The sequence below is a fragment of the Pongo pygmaeus genome, chromosome 13 (genome assembly GCF_028885625.2).
Source record: "Pongo pygmaeus isolate AG05252 chromosome 13, NHGRI_mPonPyg2-v2.0_pri, whole genome shotgun sequence".
Classification (NCBI taxonomy): Eukaryota; Metazoa; Chordata; class Mammalia; order Primates; family Hominidae; genus Pongo; species Pongo pygmaeus.
Window position 1 is genome coordinate 100,814,118 of NC_072386.2, and position 16,431 is coordinate 100,830,548.

General features: G+C 37.1%; 1 protein-coding gene and 1 non-coding gene across 3 annotated transcripts in view; both read right to left on the bottom strand.

Moving 5' to 3' along the window:
* Positions 1-8,007: 8,007 nt before the first annotated feature.
* SVEP1 (sushi, von Willebrand factor type A, EGF and pentraxin domain containing 1) overlaps positions 8,008-16,431 on the bottom strand; it is a 205,045-nt gene continuing 196,621 nt past the window's right edge. For both annotated transcript variants that reach the window (XM_063650280.1, XM_054500630.2), the window contains 2 exons: positions 11,782-11,875; positions 8,008-8,387 (listed from right to left, as the gene is read on the bottom strand). In XM_063650280.1, coding sequence (XP_063506350.1) covers positions 8,366-8,387; positions 11,782-11,875 — 116 coding nt within the window. In that variant the 3' untranslated portion in view covers positions 8,008-8,365. The remainder of the gene's footprint in view (positions 8,388-11,781; positions 11,876-16,431) is intronic.
* On the bottom strand, positions 11,452-11,560 carry LOC129044864 (U6 spliceosomal RNA). Its single transcript, XR_008504838.1, has one exon. It is a non-coding gene; the product is annotated as a U6 spliceosomal RNA (small nuclear RNA).

A 16,431-nucleotide genomic window follows, 5' to 3' on the forward strand; every position in this document is an offset into this window, starting at 1 on the left:
TAAAGTCGGTTGTCTTGCTTCACAAAACTTAAGAGCCCAGAAATGTTGCACCCAGGAGCATGTATTTTAAGTGGCTTTGCCTGCTGATTCTTGCAGCTGGGAACATGTAGCTGCAGTGCAATATGTTTGCTCTTTTTTTTTTTGATTTGTATAAATTTATAGAGTACAAGTATAATTTTGTAATATGCATAGATTATATGTAGTGGTGGAGCTCAGGGATTTTAGGGTGTGCATTACCTGAATAACATACACTATACCCATTAAGTGATTTATCATCATCCAGCCCCCTCCCACTGCCCTCCCGAATCTCCCTCGTCTGTCAGTCCACATTCTATGTCCATGGGTGCACATTATTTAGCTCCCACTTATAAGTGAGAAAATGTGGTATTTGACTTTCTGTGTCTCGGTTGTTTTAACTAAGATAATGCCCCCTAGTTTCATCCATGTTGCTGCAAAAGACATAATTTCATTCTTTTATAAGGCTGAGTAGTATTCCATTTTACATTTTCTTTATCCAATCATTTGCTGATGAACACTTAGGTTGATTCCATATCTTTGCTAATGTGAATAGTGCTACAATAAATATATGCGTGCAGGTGTCTTTTTATTTTTATTTTTTATTTTTTTATTATACTTTAAGTTTTAGGGTACATATGCATAATGTGCAGGTAAGTTACATATGTGTACATGTGCCATGTTGGTGTGCTGCACCCATTAAGTAGTGATTTAACATTAGGTATATCTCCTAATGCTATTCCTCCCCCCTCCCCCCACCCCACAACAGGCCCCGGTGTGTGATGTTCCCCTTCCTGTGTCCATGTGTTCTCATTGTTCAATTCCCACCTATGAGTGAGAACATGTGGTGTTTGTTTTTTTGTCCTTGCTATAGTTTGCTGAGAATGATGGTTTCCAGCTTCATCCATGTCCCTACAAAGGACTTGAACTCATCATTTTTATGGCTGCATAGTATTCCATGGTGTATATGTGCCACATTTTCTTAATCCAGTCTATCATTGTTGGACATTTGGGTTGGTTCCAAGTCTTTGCTATTGTGAATAGTGCTGCAATAAACATATGTGTACATGTGTCTTTATAGCAGCATGATTTATAATCCTTTGGGTATATACCCAGTAATGGGATTTCTGGGTCAAATGGTATTTCTAGTTCTAGATCCCTGAGGAATTGCCACACTGACTTCCACAATGGTTGAACTAGTTTACAGTCCCATCAACAGTGTAATAGTGTTCCTAGTTCTCCACATCCTCTCCAGCACCTGTTGTTTCCTGAGTTTTTAATAATCACCATTCTAACTGGTATGAGATGGTATCTCATTGTGGTTTTGATTTGCATTTCTCTGATGGCCAGTGATGAGCATTTTTTCATGTGTCTTTTGGCTGCATAAATGTCTTCTTTTGAGAAGTGTCTGTTCATATCCTTCACCCACTTGTTGATGGGGTTGTTTGTTTTTTTCTTGTAAATTTGTTTGAGTTCATTGTAGATTCTGGATATCAGCCCTTTGTCAGATGAGTACATTGCAAAAATTTTCTCCCATTCTGTAGGTTGCCTGTTCACTCTGATGATAGTTTCTTTTGCTGTGCAGAAGCTCTTTAGTTTAATTAGATCCCATTTGTCAATTTTGGCTTTTGCTGCCATTGCTTTTGGTGTTTTAGACATGAAGTCCTTGCCCATGCCTAGGTCCTGAATGGTATTGCCTAGGTTTTTTTCTAGGGTTTTTATGGTTTTAGTTCTAACGTTTAAGTCTTTAATCCATCTTGAATTAATTTTTGTATAAGGTGTAAGAAAGGGGTCCAGTTTCAGCTTCCTACATATGGCTAGCCAGTCTTCCCAGCACCATTTATTAAATAGGGAATCCTCTCCCCATTGCTTGTTTTTCTCAGGTTTGTCAAAGATCAGATAGTTGTAGATATGCAGTGTTATTTCTGAGGGCTCTGTTCTGTTCCATTGATCTATGTCTCTGTTTTGGTACCAGTAGCATGCTGTTTTGGTTACTGTAGCCTTGTAGTATAGTTTGAAGTCAGGTAGTGTGATGCCTCCAGCTTTGTTCTTTTGGTTTAGGATTGACTTGGCAATGTGGGCTCTTTTTTGGTTCCATATGAACTTTAAAGTAGTTTTTTCCAATTCTGTGAAGAAAGTCGTTGGTAGCTTGATGGGGATGGCATTGAATCTATAAATTACCTTGGGCAGTATGGCCATTTTCACGATATTGATTCTTCCTACCCATGAGCATGGAATGTTCTTCCATTTGTTTGTGTCCTCTGTTATTTCATTGAGCAGTGGTTTGTAGTTCTCCTTGAAGAGGTCCTTGACATCCCTTGTAAGTTGGATTCCTAGGTATTTTATTCTCTTTGAAGCAATTGTGAATGGGAGTTCACTCAGGTGTCTTTTTAAAAATAATGATTTGTTTCCCTTTGGGTAGATACCTAGTAGAAGGATTGCTGGATTGAATGGTAGTTCTATTTTTAATTCTTTGAGAAATCTCCATACTGTTTTCTGTGGAGGTTGTATTGATTTACATTCTCACTATAACATTTATTTACATTCTCACTATAACAGATGGCAAGGATTCAGAGAAAAGGGGACGCTTATATTGGTATGAATCCTTGCCATCTGTTATTTCTTGTCTTTTTAATAATAACCATCCTGACTGGCTGCTTCTCATTATTTTGAAATTACTCAATTTCTTTGTAGTTCCATCCAAACCTACACTTTTGGCCCAGGCCACCTTGAACGGTGGCTTATAAGATAATTAGGGAAAAAAATGAACGGCCCTGGCTTAAGGTCACAGTTAGGAGAAAATCATGAGTAATTAAATATGATCTTTTGAAAGAAATGAGTGTTGCTGCTGCTATGTTGGTTGTTGAGGAAGCATAAAAAAGTGATTTTGATGTAACTTGGTTGGAAAACTTGAGATATTATAAGTGTGTCCACCTCTTTGGATGTCTCTTACCTGGAGAACCCATAAAGTACAAGGATATGCTGTAAAAATGTACTGATAATTTTAATAATTGATTTTTAAAATTCCTTGACAAGCAAATATTTTCCTCCTGTGTACGCAAATGGCTCAAAATTTATCAAATTTTCTCTTGGTAATAGCTTCTGTTTCTATATTAAACTAATCATATTGATCTGAACTCTTCACTACAGATTCCTAAAGTTGTGTTTAAACAAAACTAAACAGAGACAAGATCTTTACATTTATAGAATAGATGCCAATGTGCTTGTCAGGTTAATTAGGGTAAATAGAAAAATTATATATGCATACACATTAATGTGGGACTTTTACTTCAATTAATTTTTATGAAGATGATTTTATGAATATGAAAACATATTTACAAATATAAAAATGGAAAAGGAAAATGTGATACACACACACATAGACACATACAGTAGAATACTATTAAGCCATAAAAGGAAGGAAATCCTGCCATTTGCAATAACATGAATGAATCCGAAGGATATTATGCTACATGAAATAAACCAGACACAGAGAGACACACACTGTATGATTTCACTTATATGTGGAATCTAAAATAGTCAAACTCACAGAAGTGGAGAATGTAATGGTAGTTGCCAGGGGCTAGAAAGGGGAGGAGTGGGGGAAATGGGTAGATGTTGGTCAAAGGGTACCAACCTTCAGTTTTAAGATGAGCAAGTTCTGGGAATCCAATCTACAGCATGGTGACTATAGTTAACAATACTGTATTGTATACTTAAAATTTGCTAAGAGAATAGATCTTAAGTGTCCTCACCACCATCCAACTCCTCCAACAACGGTAACTATGTATGGTGATGAATTATGTTCATGAATTTGATTATGCTAATCATTTCACAATGTATACGTGTATCAAATCATCACATTGTACATTCTTGAATATATACAATTTTTGTCAATTATACCTCAATAAAGCTGGAAAAAATAGGCAAAAAATTATGCCAACTTACACTCTCACTGACAATGCATAAAATTTTCTATTTCATCCCACATTTGCTAGCATTAGTTATTAACATTAAAAATAAGTCTCTGCTAATCCGAAAAGCAAAAGGGTTTCCACTGTTACTTGAATTTGTGTGCTGTGTTTGTGAGGTGGAATAGTTTCTCACATACATACGAAAATGAGTTTATTGCATTTCTCTGGTGGGTTGTCTGTGTTCTTGAGCTTTATTAAATTTTTTTCCCATTTATATGATAAAGGTAGTATAACATGATTCCTTGGTCTGTCGTAAGAAATTTGACAACATTTTGATTACGATTTTTTGAATGACATCCAGAACTCTCAATTTACTTATGCTGTCAAATCTGCTCACCATTCCCACTGTGATTTTACTGTAACTTCTAGGTTTTTTAATCCTTCAAATGTTTGAGAAAATTAACTCTAAAGACAATTTTTATGGTTTTCATATCAATATTTACTTCACAATCCACCTTGAATTTATTTTTATGTGGTAAGAATTCTAACAAAAAGATTTTCAAATTTTTACTAATTGTCTAATACCAGTCACTCAATATTTTTCTCTCTTGCTTTCTAATATTTTATGGTAAACATTTCACTGACTATTGAGGCTTCATTTTTTTTTTTTGGAAGGCTTTCTTGATCACTTATGAGTTTTTTTGTTTGTTTTTGAGACAAAGTCTCACTCTGTCACCCAGGCTGGAGTGCAATGGCATGATCGCGGCTCACTGCAACCTCCGCCTCCTGGGTTCAAGCAATATTCCTGTCTGAGCCTCCCAAGTAGCTGGGATTAGAGGCATGTGCCACCATGCCCAGCTAATTTTTTGTGTTTTTAGTAGAGAAGGGGTTTCACCATATTGGCCAGGCTGGTCTTGAACTCCTGACCTCAAGTGATTCACCCATCTTGGCCTCCCAAAGTGCTATAATTACAGGCATGAGCAACTGTGCCTGGCCACTTATGAGTTTTTAAATAAAATATTTGAATTCATATATAGAGACTATCACATTGATGCTTTTGTGATTCTTGTTCCAGCATATACTATTTTAATTACTGTAGCTTTTTATTATGTTAATTTTATAAAAGATCTTTTTCATTATTTTTCCCTAAAATATTTTAATTTTCCATTCTGCTTTTGTTTGTAATAAACATTAGAATAAATAATTTGGTCATGATCCCCCCAAAAACCCAATATGGCAAATATAATTAGAACTATATGAAGCTTGTAACTTTATTTGGAAAAAAAATCACATCTTTAGGACATACAGTTCTCTCATCCAAGAAATGGCATGTTTCTCCATGAGCTGAGCATTGATGAATGTTTATAGGTATATTTTTCTAATTTTCTTCCTCGAGACTACATATATTTCTTATTTGTATAATCCATATGTATATATTTACTGATATTGTGAGTAGAAGATTTTTACTATATTATCTATAATTAATATGCAGGGAAGCTCTCTTTTTTGGTATGTTTATCTGGTTCTCATCCAGTTTACTGGACTCAGTGTTTCTAATGGATTTTCATGCCTTTGAGTTTTCATCTTACAAGACACATTATTATATCTCCTGCCAAAATGAAACCGTGACAATTTTCTTATTTCTATACTCTTTATTTATTTCATGTATTATTGCTCTGGCTAGAACTGAAGAATAATACTCAAAGTGAATGGGAATATTTTGCTTTGTTTCTGATTTTAAAGTGAGGCATGTAGTGGTTCCTAATAGGATTGATTATAATTGAAACAGATAAACTTCAGTATGCTGGACTCTTACTACTTTTGTAGAAATTTAAGAATGTGCTGAATTTTATCAAATGCCTTTTCCATATTTATTGCTGTTATCATGCATTTCATATTGTATCATTGTAAAATACCATCTGCCTGTCAAGTATTGTTTTAAAACATTAAATTTGCTAAATATTACCTAGTGTTAGATGTAGGCCAAAAATGCAGAAACAGTAGAGTAGGAAGTTCATGAGTTTTAGAGTAAATCAGGCCTGGGGTTCATTTGGCTTTGCCATTTATTTTTAGATCAGTTATTTGACTTCTCAGAGTTTCACTTTCCTCATCCATAAAATAAAGATAATAATACATATCTCAGTAGAATTGTTGTGAAGATTCAAAGACCTAATCTCTTTAAAACACCTACTGTAGTGTGTAGCATGTATTATTAGTTGTTCAAAAACTAGTTTGAAAGCTAAATTATATGATTGATTTATAGTTCATTTTTGTCTTTGTTAGGTTTTTGCATCAGAGTGATATTTGGTAAATATTTGGCAAATATTACTCAATGTTTGCCATCTTTTCCAGCTTGTGGGATAGTTTATATAGCATGGTGAATGGCTCCCCCTTCAAAAATTCACTAGAAGATACATCTAGTATGAAAGATTTAAAAATTTCTTTTTAAAACTTTTGTTTCCCTACACTGGTCTTCTCTGCATAGTATGGAAGATTAAAAAATAATATTCTTCAACTATTTTTAGTATCATTACTCTGTGACTCACATTTCTAAATATGTATTATTTCCACACCTCACTTGTATGGTGCTTTACTTCCTTATATTCTCTATATGCCTGGACTACTTTGACTTACCGTGAAAATATAAACCTTTCAGCCTATTCAAAGTAACCCAACACAAACTCCACTTTGAAGGTATACTTATTTGGTAGGTACTTTCAGAACTGAGTGTTGTTTCCAATTGATTTCTTAGCTTAATTTTTTCTGGTACTATTTTTTTGATTACTCAGATTTGGGGGTGTATTTTCTTGTTGAAATAGGGTCTCACTTTGTCACTCAGGCTGGAGTGAAGTGGTGTGATCTCAGCTCACTGCAGCCTCGACCTCCCAGGTTCAAGCAATCCTCCTGCCTCAGCCTCCCCAAGTAGCTGGAACTACAGGCATGCACCACCATGCCTGGCTAATTTTTTTTTTTTTTTTTAAAGAGATGGGGTTTCTCCAGGTTGCTCAGGCTGGTCTCGAACTACTGAGCTCAAGCTATCTGCCCACCTCAGCCTTCCAAAGTGCTAGGATTATAGGTGCAAGCCATCGCACCCAGCTTTTTTGGCTGTATTTTTATGTTTTTATGATTATAAATGACAAAGATCAACATGGTTTGGAAGTTAATGGACTATGAGTAAATTTATTGGAAGGTAGACTCATAAGCATGTAAGACTGGTCGAGAAAGTGAATGTCAAGAGAAAGAAGGAGAAATCAATGGCTGAGGGATGCCTACGGTAGTGACGAGAACCACTAAGAGAATCAAGATGTCTTTCATCCTTTCTGCATTCCTCCACAGTGCTACAACACACTCCAAGGCCTGTGTGGGAGCAGTTTTACCAGAGGATGGAGGCAAGTTGATTGTGAGTTTCCTATTTTAAAACAAAATCTAGGGTTTACCTTTATTTTCTGAAGTCCGGGGAAGTCTTCATCTTGGTACAAGTATTGTGATAGAGGTAGGTGACACTGAGGACTGAGGGGCAGTTCAGCTTTCTCTTAGGTGGCTGCAATTCTTTTTTGCAGGTGGGACCAGGAGCACAGCTCTGGGAATGTTTCCCATTTGCCTTTTTCCTTCTCTTTCCCTGTCTTCCCCTTCCTCCCAAAATAGTGAGTTGTGGGATTACCAGTCTGGGTATCAGCTCTCTGTTAATCTTCCAGTTCTTGCATTTCTTATTCCAGCCACGAGAAAGAAGGCTAGCACTTTCATTGTGAACCAAGGTCATTATGCTGTTTCTCCACATCCATGAAGTTAATGCCTATGGCTTTTCAAATGTTGAGAAAAGAATTAGCCAGGCTACCCTAAGTACCAGGACATAATTATGTGGTGGAGAGTACCAGGTCCAACAGTTACTCTCTGATTAAATGAAAGAAAAAGCTTTTATTATTACACATATTGTATAGAAGATGGAACCAGAACAAAGGGGTCTCCTTTATTGTAAGGGGTCTCCTATGTGGTGCCAGTGGCATAGATGAAAGATCATGAGTCCTCTCTCTGAATCCTTTGGCCACCTCATAAAATGGTACTATCCAGCAAAATATTATTTAGTAGCAAAATATATTTTAATTGAAAAATCATTTTAAGTAACTGAATAAAAATGTGTACCAGAAACTTTCCCAATAGACAGCAGAATATGTACATTTTGTGAGGGTAGAGCAGCATCTATTTAATATAATTTTATATAGAAAATACAGGCATATTTAAAAATGGAAACGTAAGAAAGTATGTTACAAGGAATAACAAAATATATCACAAAATAAAAAAAAGTAACCCCAAGTAACAAGTTTACTAAACAAGACCCAGCACCATGTTGGACTTTCTTTGCATAAGTTCCAGGATGCCCAGGCACTACCAAGGAGAGATGATCCTGCTTTTGGGAGAGCCAGCTGGTAGTGCAGTGGTTAAAACCCAGTCCTCCTTTTCCTGGGGGGGGGGAAAAAAAGCAACCAAATAGATTTAAAAGAAAAAAATTGAACTGAAGAGCTAACATCTCTTTAGGGGTTGATGAAAACAGGACTGAAAGTCCCAGATACCTGGGCATTATCTGTGACGTTTATACGGATGGGGGTCATTCTTTGAGATAACTAAGAGGCATGGGAAACAAGTGCTAACTTATGGAAAGATCTGAGAAGCATCAGACCTGAGTTTTAGTCTCGATTCTGCCACTAGTTTTCTATCTATCTTACAATTCTCTCTTCTGTAAAATGAGGGGTTTGGATCTAATGAACCTAAAGGTCTCTTAGTCCATTAACAATCTATGATTTTTCATTATGATATTTGCTCAGGATCAGTTTTCTGAAGATGTGCACAGAGGTCAGAGGAAACACAATTTCCTTCTGAACAACTGAATTATCTGGGGAAAAGGCCAGGTCAGTCTTATTTATCAGTAGAGAAGGTTAAACATTGAGGGATTTAATGGATGCCACAAGGCATTTCTCTACCAACTGACATTCATGCCAGGAAATTGCTCCATCTGTTAACAAGCCTTTATTGAACAGTGACTTTTGTGCCTGTACAAGGCACTAGGCATATATATTTTTTTTAAAACAAGATCTTACTCTGTTGCTGAGGCTGGAGTGCAGTGGCACAATCTTGGCTCACTGCAACCTCCGCCTCCTGGGTTCAAGCAATCCTCCCACCTCAGCCGCCTCAGTAGCTGAGACTACAGGCATGTGCCACCATGCCTGGCTAACTTTTCTGGGTATTTTTTGTAGAGAGGGGATCTTCCTATGTTGCCCAGGCTGGTCTTGAACTCCTGGGCCCAAGTGATCCGCTTGCCTTGGCTTCCCATATTGCTGGGATTACAGGTGTGAGCCATCGCACTCAGCCCAGCATACAAACTTTAAGTCATTCAGTCTCATGGGAGAGAAGGAAAAAATTATATGGTAACATTTATTGTTTATTTCTCAGAAAAGCATTCTTCCCCCTCCCACTTTCCTTTTTTCTGGGAATTGCCAGACTCTCCGCCCTTTTACCCAGTTTTTTTTGCCAAAATTACCCTTTATGTTGGTATAACATAATCCAACCTAGGATTATAGTTCATTGATTCATGCTTGGCCATTGAATCAATCTGGACCAATCAGAGTCCTGGATTTTTAAACTAGGACAGTGTACTATGTCTCCGGATACTGTATGGTGACATGTAAAAAATTCTGTAAGAAATTTTGTCCTGGCCAGGCATGGTGGCTCATGCCTGTAATCCCAGCATTTTGGGAGGCCAAGGTGGGTAAATCACCTGAGGTCAGGAGTTGGAGACCAGCCTGGCCAACGTAGTGAAACCTCATCTCTACTAAAAATACAAAAATTAGCTGGGTGTGGTGGCATATGCCTGTAGTCCCCAGCTACTCAGGAGGCCGAGACAGAATCGCTTGAACACATGAGGCAGAGGTTGCAGTAAGCCGAGACTGCACACTGCATGCCAGCCTGGGCATCTGAGTGAGACTCTGTCTTTAAAAAAAGAGAAATTCTGTCCTTCCCTTCCACTTGAACCAAACAGAAGAAAACCACTCTGTAGCAAGACAGAGGATGGAGCAGACCCTGGAAGAGGCGGTGACATGGGAGGTGGAGAGGTACACGTGGCTTTCAAGTCCCCAGTCTGGTCCTCCTGATGCTCAACCACTCCTCTGTCTTTGGGTTCCATATGAGGTCCCTCTATTGTGATAATAAATTCTCTTCTTTGCTTAAACTAGTTAGAGTTTTAACAAGAATTACAGTATACGGAGGAGGAACCTGCCTGGTCCTCTGGGTTGCTAGTTAGCCTTCCCTTGAATGTGAGCTACACCTCTCAGCTTAATTTGCCATTATTTTTCTTGGATGCCTACATAAAACTTTTGCGTAAAAAATCTAGATCTTGTTTTCCTTATTAATGTACAATATTTTAATACAAGCTAATAATTATCCCTTCCTCAATCAAGAAACAACTCCTATGGACAGTTTTTAAATCACACAAACTCTTTCTGGGCTTCCTTTTCTTTATCTGAAAAATGAAAAGGTTGAAATATAAAATCTAATATTATAAGAAAGTACTAAATACCTTTTTTTGAGTCACTGTTTTGTTTTTTTCTCTTTTATTTCCTCTCTTTTGGCTCTCATTTTCTTAAATTCAACTCTGCTCTCAGGTAAAGGTATAATCTTGGCAGCTTCTAAATATATTTGTCCATTTCAAATTTGCTGTTTAGGGTTCAGTTTATTTTTTCTCCTTTTGCAGAGATGGCATATACTTGAGATGATGTGAGGAAATTCACTGGCATTAGACAGATTTTTTTGTTGTTGTTGTTAAGCTAGGTTTTAATTGCTTTTTTTATATTTGCAAGTTGACTTTGACATTCCAATCAAAATAACAAATCAGGAAATGAAAAATAAAAGTTGTTTTCAGTGAACTGAATTTTTCCCACTTTAAAAAATGAATATGGAAATACCCATTTGTTTTTAAAAAGTCCTATATGATAGGGGTAAGTGTACATAATACAAATCTAAGTGCCATGATATATATTGAAAGTCTTAAAATATAGCTGATAATATTTCAACATTGCAACATTGGTGAGGACAATGTTTGAATATTGAAAATATTTTATCTATGGTATGTCACAATATGGCTGATATTTTCCTGATGTTTAAAAAGGTACAAATGATCTTTTAACTATTTTCCCTTTGACTTATTTTTGTGATAGTATTTTTAAACTATGATATTTATCTGGTCAGAAATGAGATACCGATAAAAAAACATATTTTTACATAATCTTTTTGTAGTCAATGGAATGCTACGCATAGAAACACTAAAATACAAAACAAAATATTTTACTTTAAAATAAACGTTTCCTAGCAATTCAATACTATTTTTATTGTAATGAGAACTTAAACATCTATTGGGTCATTTTCAATAAAATACATTGAGTTTATTTATTTTACATCCTTGCATCTGTGGGATGCAATCTTCTGTTCAAGAAGATGATTTATTTATTTATATAACCCATTTTTTTTAATTGCAAAAAATGTGGGATGCTTCACAAATTTGTGTGTCATCCTCTAGCATGGGTCATGCTAATCCTCTCTGTGAAGTTCCAGTTATTTAGTATATGTGCTGCTGAAGTGAGCACAAGACTGCTTATTTTTGAGATATTGTTTTGTCAATCCTGAACTAATATTTCTTAGCTTCGGCTTTTGTTCAAATTTAGAGAGCCTGTCTCAAAATGGATGTTTTCACATACAAAATACTTACAGTCAAACTAGACAGAGATAACTTCTGACTCTTACGACAATTTACTTGAATTTTAGAGTCTTCATGTTATAGGTGAACATTAGTTTTTGGTTATCTTACCTGGAACAGTTATGTCCCGTCCAAGAAGAAAGACAATGACATCGGTTTGGTCTTACACATTTTCCACCATTTAAGCAGGGAGACTGGCAAACAGCTGGAATAAAAAACTCGTGCATTTATTTAATTAATACTTAGCAATTCTGGTGATATCCATAAAGGCACGTAGGATAAGATTTGCCTCTACTTCCTGCAGCAGCCACTGCTGGTCTTCATGTACCATTAGCATTATCCATTTCTGCTGTTCTGCTTGACCTCACATCCTTATGTGGTACCACCTCCCTTTTTCCTTCCAAGCTGGTCAATTTTCATATTTAAGTCCCAGATTAAGTTCTACCTACTTATTGAAGCCTTTGCTGATCACTTCAAGTCCACTGATTTTCGTCTTCTCTAATCTTTTTTGATTTATGCAACCAATCTGACACTTTGAATATTTTGAACTATAAATTTTTTTGTGTTCAATTAGATTGTACATTTCTTTCCACTGACTTGAAGCTCAAGATTGTAAATTCCTCGAGGGAGTTAGCATTGAACTCTATGATTGATTGGGTGATTAAGTCAGACGTCAACTTTTATGATAATAAATTAGGCACATGGATTGTCTAAAATAACAGATGATTCAACATCCCTTTGTGTCTGGCGAGGAGACATAGTTCACGGCTTTTGTCAGCTTTAACTAGAATTACAGAAACTGGTTAGCCACAGATAAAACCCTGAGAGGACACTGAAAGATTTGCTATCTAAGTGTCTTTCTCACAAATCCGTAATCTCATAACCAAACTCTTCAGCTGCATAAATTTATTTGTTAAAAAACCTGAAGATGCTGGTATGAGGTCTAAATGAATTTTTAGCAAGTGTAACATATCAAAGAGAAAGGAGAACTCCCTGTAGGAAATAAAATGTTTGTTGGGAGAAAGCTGGAAATAAGAACCACTCCAATATCTGTAGCACAGAAAGGCAGGCTCTTTCCTGGATGAAAAACTCCTTTTTGGTGAATTGTAAGTAAATGTCCTTTCCTCAGTCATTCATTCATAAAATATGGAGAAAATGTCTGCTAAGCAAGTAGCAGGCACTTGATAAGCACTGGTCCTTGTCCAGAGAGAACAAGAGAGAAGACAAGTAAAATATGTCTTTCCCCTTGGGGAGCTCTCTTGTTAAGAGTAAGAGCTGGCCAGCAGAATGCACTTATTAGCAATCTAATGGGAAAGAAAATTATGAAACAAAGCAGGATTAAACAAGCAAAAATAAAACTCAATAATTGAAAACCAACTCCCCATAGTTTCTGCTTGCTGATATAAGAACATGTTACTGCTTTTCAGGACTATGCTGAATTAGCAGTGCCTGACTGCACTAACAAACTAGTCATTAGGTTTACTTCCTTGTCTAAAAGCTTAAGCCTCCTTCCCTATCACATTGGTGGTCCCAGTGTTCTATTCAGGGCCACCTTTTCATGTTGCATGTCTTCTGCAGTGTTATTTTTTCCTCCCATGAGTATTTTTCAATGATGACTTATAAATCTCTATCTTCATCTAAATGAATTTTCTGGGAACCTAAACTATCATCCAACTGCCTATCACTCCGCTTGTATGTTTCACAGTCCTCTCAGACGCAGCGTGTCCATACTTAACTCCTTATCTCTACTCTCAAGCTTGTTTTTCCTGGCTTCTCTATCTCAGTAAATGGCAACACCTTCTACTCCAGTGCCCAAGCTGGAAACAGCTTTTACTTTTCCAACTAGTTTTGACTCTTCTTGGATTCTATCCCTCACAATAGATCTGTAACCAAGTAGCATTGATTCTTACTCTTTACTGTCTCTCAAATCTGCTCTTTTGTGGTTGTTTCTCCAGACTTCATTAATTCTTGCCACTTCTGCTTTTACAACCCCCCAATGAATCTCTCTATTATAAGTCTTGCTTTCTTCCACTTTTCATACTGTTGCCAAAATCAGTTTTCTAAAAGAAAATCCAGTCACATGATTTTCCTGCTTAAGATCCTTCAGTGGCTTCTGTTGCTGTCAACACATAATTTAGCATCTTGCACTTGGCATGTGATGCGTTTCCTGATCTGATGCTGCCCATCTTTAGAGCTTCATTCCAGCCACTCCCCCGCATTTCCTCTATGGCTTCGGTTATCCTTTGCTGAACACACCTGTATATTTTGTGGTCCATGCCTTTAGCTGCAACGATTTTCTTCTGGTGACTCCTTTTGTTTCTCCTCAGATTCTATGCTTGAGTAGCTTTTTCTGAACTTCAACATTTGGTTAGTTTACCCATTTTCACTGTTGTCATAGCCCATTTTATAGATTTTGATTAGCCTCTATGTTAACACGTCCTAGTTATCTATTTATAGGCCATTCCACATCTCTTCCCCTTTCCTAGATTGAAATTCTGGAGGGCAGGAGCCCCTGTTTTATATGGTTATGGTATGCTTAGTACTTAGGGGTGTAAGTAGGATCTATGCTGAGGTAGCTGCTGTAAGATTTGGCAAAACGAAGGCTATAGAGTTCAGTGTCATTAGGAGCATATTCTTATTAGAGAGCTAAGGTGTTAAAAGAAATGCAAATAAATCAAATCTATTTATTAGCTTTAAACTGCATGATTCTAGCTAGTTGTGTAACATTTATAGAAATGGAATGTTAGAAAGTAGATTATTGTGATATTGAACAAGTTTAGAGATCAGAGGAAACTTAGGCAGGACTTGGGGGTTGAGTGAGGCTAGAATAGGTGGAGGAAAGGAAGATCATGTGCAAATGTAAGGAGACTGGGGAGGAGAAGAGGCTGCTTGCAGGGGTAGTGAGAAAACCGTCACTGCAGGGCACAGTGTGTGATGGTAGGATAACACGTGAGTTGTGCTTCAGCTGTGCTGAAGCTGGCTTATGCAGCACCTTGGAAGTCAGAAGAATTCAGGGTGAATGTGGAGACTAAAATAGAGAACCGTTTTAGCCTCTTAAACATGGCAAAGACATGCCAAATTAGTACATTGATGATGTTCAGTCTGGAGGGACTTGGAGACAAGAAGGTCATAGGCCATGATCCAGAGTCTTTTACTGACTGGTGACAGGGGTGTGGAGTAGAATGTGAGAGATGCTGAGCAGGAAGGAACAAAAATAGTGATGGTGCTGTAACCTCAGATGAAAGGGAGGGTGAGTCAAGAGTAATTCATTCATTACCTGCACCAGTAAGGTACCTGGAAAAAAGCAGAGCTTGTTTATAGATGAGCAGGAGAAACGTGGGTAAATATCAAAGTTGATTTGTTATAAACAAACACTATATAGACTGCTTTCAGAGTCTCCAATAAGGCCTTCAAATTCAGCCTCCAGGACATATTTCCTTCTCTACATTCATGAATGGCTCAATTTTGGCTTTCGGTAGGGTGACGACTGCACGTCTGCTTTTGTCTGTTAACAGTACTTTTCAGTCTCATTTCTCTGGTTTACTTATTAAGAGTGCCTCTTTTACTCTCAAAAATGTCCTGGTTTGGAAGCTAAATCATATGGTCTTCCCAGCCTTAGGGTTCATGACAAGCTCTGGTGTTAGGAAGCCCTGTCTATACTTTACATGCCATTTATGTTTTACTCCACTGAGGAGGTGGTATAAACATTGTTTATAGGAGGAATAGTGGTATGTCAGAATTAATACTTCATAAATATAGCAAGCTCTATGTTTTAAATGGTGGCTTAAAATTTTAGGGCATTAGAAAGGTAGTTTGTAATTTTAAATTGAGTTATTTGACATTTACTAAAAATATCTACTATATTTCGGCACTATGCTAAGCACTGGGGATATAAAGATGATAAAAAAAAAAATCCTTGCCCTCAAGTGGCGTATAATCTAGTGGGGGAAGGGATAGACAATCAAGCAATTGAACAGATGTCAAAGTACGGTGGGCCAAATACTGTATTTGAGGTCCGAAGAGGTGCTAAGAGGATGTTTGTTACTAATCAATCAACTACCGTTTGTTACTGTTGTCCATGATAAGAAACCATCTCTTTGATGAGTTTTGTAATATTTTTCCTTTTCTTTTTCTTTAAACTTTTTTTTAACTTTTATTTTAGGTTCAAGGGTACATATGCAGGTTTGTTATATAGGTACACTTGTGTCATGGGAGTTTGTTGTACAGATTATTTCATCACTCAGGTACTAAGCCTAGTTCCCAATAGTTATTTTTGCTGATCTTCTCCTTCCTCCCACCCTCTACCCTCAAGTAGGCTCCAGTGTCTATTGTTCCTATGTGTTTACGTGTTCTCATCATTTAGCTCCCACTTATAAGTGAGAACATGTAGTATTTGGTTTTTTGTTCCTTTTCTAAGGATGATGGCCTCCAGCTCCATCCATATTCCACAAAGGACATGATCTCATTCTTTTTTATGGCTGCAGGGCTATTACTAAAAAGTAAAAAAAAATAGGCTGGATGCAGTGGCTCATGCTTGTAATCTCAAAACTTTGGGAGGCCAAGGTGGGTGGATCACTTGAGGTCAGGAGTTCAAGATCAACCTGGCTAACATGGTGAAACTGTGTCTCTACTAAAAATAGAAAAATTAGCAGGGTATGGCAGCAGGTGACTGTAATCCCAGCTACTCGAGAGGCTGAGGCAGGGGAATTGCTTGAACCTGGGAGGCAGAGGTTTCAGTGATTCAAGATTGCGCCACTGCAC